Raw genomic sequence first — 7,143 nt, 5'->3', positions numbered from 1 at the left:
TGCAGAAGCACTGCCCTCATGGAATGTATGGTCTGATGGAGAAGAAAGAAATTATTCATTTGTGATTGAGTGCAGTATTCTGTGAATTTAATCATATTTTTCATATTCTCTGTCATTTTCCTGAGATTTGGGGAGGAGAAAATATAAACACCACGAGCTCAGTCCACCATTGGGAAATGGAAGTCACCCAGTCTCCTCTGGTGTCAGAAAACGGGGTAGGGACAAGTTTCCACGAGGAAGAATTCACTCTAGGATCTTGGCTCCACACAGACTAACCATGGGCTAAGACTTCACCCTAGAAATTCCCACTGTTGGCTTTCACAGATCAACTGGCTATCACTTTATGGTCACAGCCTTCTCCAATGGCTCTGCCTCCTTGGTACGAAGAGAAGTCCCTTTCCTTTGTAGATGCATCTAGAGACTCCCATAAAGTTGTTGAGTCAACATTTCCAAGAACTCTGCATTTGATTTGTTTGGGGATAAAGCTGTCTGAAGCAGGGAATCTCACAACTTTATTTCTCTTCAGTCCTTTAATCCTAAGGCCAGGGCTATACTCAGAACACTTCATAAATCTGTGGCCACTGAAGTAGCCTCTCCCCATCTGCCAATAACTTCCCAAATACACATTTTTCACGGAGACTGTACTTAGCAGAGCTCTTCAATGCACGCTTTAATACCATATCGCGGCGCACACTGAGCCAGCTGCTTCTGGGTTTGGCTGATGAGGCTGAGATTTCCCTGTGCCTCGGATTCCTGGTGTGGAAAAATCGAGCTAACAGTATGTCTCCCACGGCTCTGCTGTGAGAAAATCAAATGAAATAATGCACACACACATGCACAAGACCTGGCTCAAACCCCACCAATATTTTTATTACTTTCTACTTTAAGTTGGAACACAAAAATCTTATTTAAAAATTGTTTGTAAGTTAAAACCAGATATTGTGTCTTGCTACCAGAGAGCAGCTCCTATTAAGTCAGGCACCCCTCGGGATGCTAGCGGTTGCAGGCTCTTTGAACAGTGTGTATGATGTATGTGCGTCCATAGACAAACTCCTCTCTCTCTCTCTCTCTCTGTATGTCTGGCTCTCCAGATTTCATTATCAAAGAGGCACAGCCCATCAGAGAACTTGGTCAGCAGCCAGGCACGGTTTTTTCTTCTTCTTGTCCTTTGTCAGGTCTTTGTTCCGCCCCTGGCTACACTCTAACAGAACCACTTACTGGTGATTAAAAGGAGGGGACTCGGCGGCGGGGGCGGCGCCTGCGGGCGCGGGGGCCCAGCGATTGGGTTCACCCTCGGGGGCTGCGCTTTCTTAAGTGCCAGCCAGCGGCCTTCGGCCGACCCCCAGCCGAGCACCGACCCGTTGCCCCGGACGTCAGACGCGCGCAGTCCGGCCTTGCCACCGAGTCCCGTTTGGCGGCTGCGGACGGGCGGACAGACAGACGGACGGCGGTGGCGACCGAAGGCGCAGAGTCGCGCGCGGCCGGAGGGCAGAGAAATCCGCAGGGCGGCAGGAGCCAGACCCGCAGCCTCCCGCCGACAGCGCCATGGACGGCACCGGCAACGCCACCCTGCTCTTCGACCCGTCCTCGCTGCAGCCGGACAACTACACCTTGTCGCCCAACGCCAGCAGCCTGAGCCCCGGCCCAGACGCCCCCCTGGCGCCCGCCTCCAGCGCCGGCCCCAGCCCCGGGCTCAGTGTCGCGCCGGGGCCCGGCGTCAGTTTCAGCCCCGGCCCCACTCCGACCCTGACGCCGACGGCCGGCTGCTTCGCGGGTGGCGCCGCCGGCCCGAGCCCTACCTCGTTCGCTCACCCCGAGGCCGCCCACGAGCCCCCGTTCTGGGACACGCCGCTGAACCACGGGCTGAACGTGCTTGTGGGCGCCGCCCTGTGCATCACCATGCTGGGCCTGGGCTGCACGGTGGACGTGAACCACTTCGGGGCGCACGTCCGTCGGCCGGTGGGCGCGCTGCTGGCCGCGCTCTGCCAGTTCGGCTTCTTGCCGCTGCTGGCCTTCCTGCTGGCGCTCACCTTCTCCTTGGACGGGTCGGCCGCCATGGCGGTGCTCCTATGTGGCTGCTGTCCCGGCGGGAATCTCTCCAACCTTATGTCCCTGCTGGTTGACGGCGACATGAACCTCAGGTACGGAGCTGCTGTCCGGTAGGCATCTTTCTTCTCCCAGTGAACCGCGTGTACAGCCATGCGTTCAAGACCAAGGAGGGAGGAAGGAGAGGCGCGGAAGAGGGGAGAATGAGGCGCGGAAGAGGGGAGAAGAAACTGGAGATGATGGGGACGCCCGGGCTTCGGAAGTCCAGGCAAACATGAAGAGGTAGGGTTGGAGGGGAGAAGATCTAGACAGGGACAGAGGTGCTCTGAGGGTCTTGGGGTCTCATCCACAGCTCCCTCCCCACCCTCCCTGAGTGTTGGGCTGTCAGTGCAGGTTTGTAGGCCCCGGAAGACAAAGGTAACTGGGAAGTCTGAAGCCAGGACTCACGGGAAATGTAAAAGCAAAATAGGACTATTGGCTCCAATAAAGAAAGTAATCTCATATATAAGACAATATAATTGAGGTTAATCCAACAAGTAGTATTCAGTAGCTTTACCATGCCTTACAGGGTGCTTTGGAGGATTAAAGAGAAAACAAAAATGTTCCTTGCCCTCACAGTCATCCAGACTGTAACCAGCTCAATAGGCTGTATAAAGCAGAGGGCAGCAGTCCTGAGATTTTTCTTCTCCTGCCTGGAGTTCATGTTTCAGCTGGGCTTAGCCATGCTGCTCTCCTGGTGCTCCCCTGGGATGAAGCAGGTTCTTCCCTGACTTCAAGCTGGGGGACTTGCAGGCTCCCCCGTTTTCTTCTACCCAATGTTCAAGCAAGGCTCCTTGGCTCAAAGCCCATTCCGACTTCTGTCCATTCCCTTTTCTGCAGCATCATCATGACCATCTCTTCCACGCTCCTGGCCCTGGTCTTGATGCCACTGTGCCTGTGGATCTACAGCCGGCCTTGGATCAACACTCCTCTGGTGCAGTTACTGCCCATAGGCACAGTGATCCTGACTCTCTGCAGCACTCTCATCCCTATTGGTTTGGGCGTCTTCATTCGCTACAGATACAGCCGGGTGGCTGACTACATTGTGAAGGTAAGGTCACTCTTCCCTTTGCATACTTCACACACGTAGAGAGTCCTTGGTCTCTGACCCACGGCTGAAACAGTGAGAAGTTTGGGAAAGAGAAGTAAGGAAGAAAAGGACTGGGTAGCCCTTGCATGGATAAACTTAAAAAAAAAAAAAGAAAAGTTTATGCCACAAATATAACTTCCGTTCCATCTTTTGGAACTTCAAAAATAATAGCTTTAATTAAGACACCGGGTTAATTTAAAACAGCATAAGAGAACTATCAGTATTCATAGGAGGAAACAGATCATGGGGGGTAAAGATGACAGTGCAATTAAATGGCAATATGTTTTCCACTAAGAAGTCATGTATTACTAAAAATCAAAGCAGGTGAAATAAAATTAATAGGATTTGTGCAGTACTTTTGAAATGCATTACAGTACTCTACTTTTTAAAAGTGGAACTCTAATTCTGAGAAACTCTGTAGAAGTTTCCTTTAAAATGTTTCATTAATTTTCTAAAAGTAAGTTTACACTAATAAGACAAAAAGTAATTTAAAAATTACATCGTAAAAAAATTACATCGTAGAATATAATAGAATACACAAAACATTGGCTTTAAAGCACAAAATAAAATCAGGTCCTGGGTAAATAATGCAGAATATATTCACATTACTAAATTTGTGTTTCTTTTTCCTTCCCCATTGCAATATTTCATACGGTTTCTAAAGGTAGTAGAAGAATGGGATTTCTATTATTTTGTGCAATATTTCCAAAATTGCTTTATTTTAAAATATTGATGCTTTTGGTAGCAGTAGAGATTTTGTAATAGTTGATTGGAGAAAAAATTTAAATATTTCTAAATTAAACTTTCTTTGAAAACTCAAAACTAGTAGTAAATAAGAGTAAATCATGAACAGGATTCTCATTTTAGGAAATTAATCAAATAAAATACATAACGAATTAGTCTAATTAGTGTAAAATGTACATGCAAATTCCTTCAGACAATGAGGAGAAAAAGGATCACTCTAATGTTTCAATTATGTAGATTTAAGAAGACAATCTTTTGTGTTTTACTTATATTATACCAAAGTAATCTGATTATACAGAGGGGCTAACTTTTATTAATATGAAAAATAGAGGGCTCTTTTCAGTACATATATCCAGCCTTGAGTAAAAAAATTATGCTCTATTGTAAGCATATATATACTCTGAATGTAATAAATATATATGTACATGTAAATATACATATTTGTTATATGTTATACATAATATATCTATAGATCATCTTGAGATCATTAAGAACTTACTAAGCTTGATCATTAAGGTAATACTATTAATGTGATGGCATTTACTATAAAACCTTGGGAATTCTAAGAGAAAGTCAAATAACCTATTTCCATGCTAAAAACAGGTAAACATATTTAAATAACAGACAATTCAATAAGATAGTGTAACTTTGAGTTTAAGCTGAACCTATTCCATTGCCAGCACTCTCATTAAGATCCACTTCATAATATTTTTATACTTTTGCAAACACTTTCAAATGAGCATTCAGTGTCAGTGCTCACCCAAATGATTTTAACTTGTTCAAAGGAAATGTTAGAGCCAATATTTTCACAACGAAGAATCAGATTTCCTCTCAAAGCTATTGATGTAGACACACTTTGAAACTTAATATAAGTTTTGATTTATAAAAGTTTGGTTTCTGTTAATTGTACATTTGTAACATGAGTATCTTATATAATAATTACTTCAGCACCATTTAGGGTAGACTTTTTGACCAGCCCAGATAAATTTTGAATAATCTTTTAAAGAATATAAAGTATATGCCAATCCCATAGACTCCAAAGGGGTATCCTCCCAGATATCTAGGGAACCAGAAACAACACTTAAACTGTTCTGGATCTGTAGTCTCCCTCACAGACACCCACCCAATCCCCTCCCCCATTAAAAAAAAAAGCTACCGATCTGAAGGAGAACTAGGAGAAGAATTTTTAGGTTTCCACCTTACTATTTACAAGCCTGTCTTATTTGCATGAGTGAAATGTACCAGTCGGACATCAAGATGACACACTGTTTTATACAGTCAATTGTTTTTATCTAAAATCCTTCTATTATATATAATAATTCCTAAGCGTCATTAGAGACTTACATGTGGGAGTATTCTCATGAACAGGTGAAAAAGCAGGGAGTTGCAGGATTACAAAGAATTCCTCACATCTTATGTTTACATTTTTTTCTTTTCTCTTACCTAATCTAAGAGTTGGTAACTGTTTGGGTATTGCTAACAATTCTCTGAGCTATAAAGTGTTTTGAAGGTTAAAAATATCAGACACTCAGTTTCATAAATCAATAGCCTTTTATGTCCTGTGTAAAACCAGAACTAATTTCTTATGGAAAACACTGGGTCCTGTTCAGGGAAAGCAGTGCCCATCTGTCCACTCTATTCATCAGACCATACCTGGTGTCTTGGGCTCAGTTCTAACTGCTCTGTTTTTAAGAGGCACATTCACAAATTAAACGAATGCTCAGAACAGTCAGGACTCCAAAACAGAGTTATGGAATGGAGGCTGAAAGCCTGGGACAGTCTGCCCCCAGAGAAGAGTAGCCTTCCCCTCATAACTGGTTTTTAAACTTTTGGAGGCTGTTTTGCAGGAGGAGCAGTCTGTCTGGTCTGTGCTGCTCCTGAGGGCCTTTCCAAGACAATGGCTAGCAGTTATAGAAGGCAAATTGTCACTAGACATAAAGACAGGTTGCCAAACAATTAGAGCTGTCTGACGTGGCCTGGATGCCTCCTGAAGAGGTGATCTACCCATCTTCAGAAATACTCTGTCAAAGACTTTTAATGGCGAAGATCTCCATTCTGTGTGGGAGGTCAGACTAGATGACTCTCCTCTTCCAAGAGCCCAGGATCCCCTTGCCTGAATCCCTCTTCAACTATCTTATTTTTGATGGCTTGTTTATCCATGTTCTTTTACTAGGTTTCCCTGTGGTCTCTGCTAATGACGCTGGTGGTCCTTTTCATAATGACCTGCACTATGTTAGGACCCAAACTGCTGGCAAGTATTCCTGCAGCTGTTTATGTGGTAGCGATTTTTATGCCTTTGGCAGGCTACGCCTCAGGCTATGGCTTAGCTACTCTCTTCCATCTTCCACCCAACTGCAAGAGGACTGTGTGCCTGGAAACAGGGAGCCAGAACGTGCAGCTCTGTACCGCCATTCTAAAACTGGCCTTTCCACCGCAAAACATAGGAAGTATGTACATGTTTCCCTTGCTTTATGCCCTTTTCCAGTCTGCAGAAGCAGGGATTTTTGTTTTAATATATAAAATGTATGGGAGTGGAATATTGTACAAGCAAGATCCTCTAGATGAGGATGAAGATACAGATATTTCTTATAAGAAACTAAAAGAAGAGGAAATGGCAGACACTTCCTATGGCACAGTGAAAGCAGATAATTTAATTATGATGGAAACCACTCAGACTTCACTCTAAATATGGAGATACACAGGAGAGTTTATCTTGCTGAAATATTACTTCATGTTTATGGTCTGTGGTAGTGTCTATGGTTTACATAAAGAAGAACAATTGGTTCACATTATTATACATGTAACAATTTTGATCTGCCCACCATAAGGTTGCGTTGGTATATTAACCAAGCGTTTTCATAAATTACAAATCAATGTCGTAATATAACTTGCACCTGGGACTGCTAGGGTGCCGCCTGAACAAGTGTGCTTTTTGGTTTTTCACCATTACCGATTTCTATGATTGTTTCAAATATGTTAACTCTTAGAAAACAGGGTCTTGGAAATGTAGAATTTTGATGCACTATCTTATATGAGTAAAAACACGCTATATTTGTAAAGCATAATTGAGTTTAATGTAATTGTTGTTTAAAAAAAAAAAGTGTGCTTGCTCAGCTTATAAATACTTGACATTGTTAAAATTTGACCTGTATTCAGAAAAATCCCCAAACAGGTCTATTAAACAATGAAATATAGTATTTTATTGTCCAGCCTGTATCAAATCA

The 7,143-nt window shown here is 43.7% G+C and overlaps 1 protein-coding gene across 1 annotated transcript; it reads left to right on the top strand.

Moving 5' to 3' along the window:
* Positions 1 to 1,346: 1,346 nt before the first annotated feature.
* SLC10A4 (solute carrier family 10 member 4) lies at positions 1,347 to 7,113 on the top strand. The gene is made up of 3 exons (XM_036852366.1): positions 1,347 to 2,141; positions 2,926 to 3,136; positions 6,093 to 7,113. Exons 1-3 carry the CDS (start codon positions 1,546 to 1,548, stop codon positions 6,603 to 6,605), a joined length of 1,320 nt encoding a protein of 439 aa, XP_036708261.1. The 5' UTR covers positions 1,347 to 1,545; the 3' UTR covers positions 6,606 to 7,113.
* Positions 7,114 to 7,143: the final 30 nt, after the last annotated feature.

The sequence above is a fragment of the Balaenoptera musculus genome, chromosome 5 (assembly GCF_009873245.2).
Source record: "Balaenoptera musculus isolate JJ_BM4_2016_0621 chromosome 5, mBalMus1.pri.v3, whole genome shotgun sequence".
Lineage (NCBI taxonomy): Eukaryota > Metazoa > Chordata > Mammalia > Artiodactyla > Balaenopteridae > Balaenoptera > Balaenoptera musculus.
Note: the sequence above shows the minus strand (reverse complement) of the source record. Positions and strands in the feature narration are given on the sequence as shown.

Bases quoted from the DNA above. Each gene is read 5' to 3' on its own strand.
- SLC10A4 (XM_036852366.1), top strand. From the start codon at position 1,546: ATGGACGGCACCGGCAACGCCACCCTGCTCTTCGACCCGTCCTCGCTG. The intron at 2,142-2,925 runs GTACGGAGCTGC...CCTTTTCTGCAG, and splicing joins GACGGCGACATGAACCTCAG to CATCATCATGACCATCTCTT. The intron at 3,137-6,092 runs GTAAGGTCACTC...TTCTTTTACTAG, and splicing joins TGGCTGACTACATTGTGAAG to GTTTCCCTGTGGTCTCTGCT.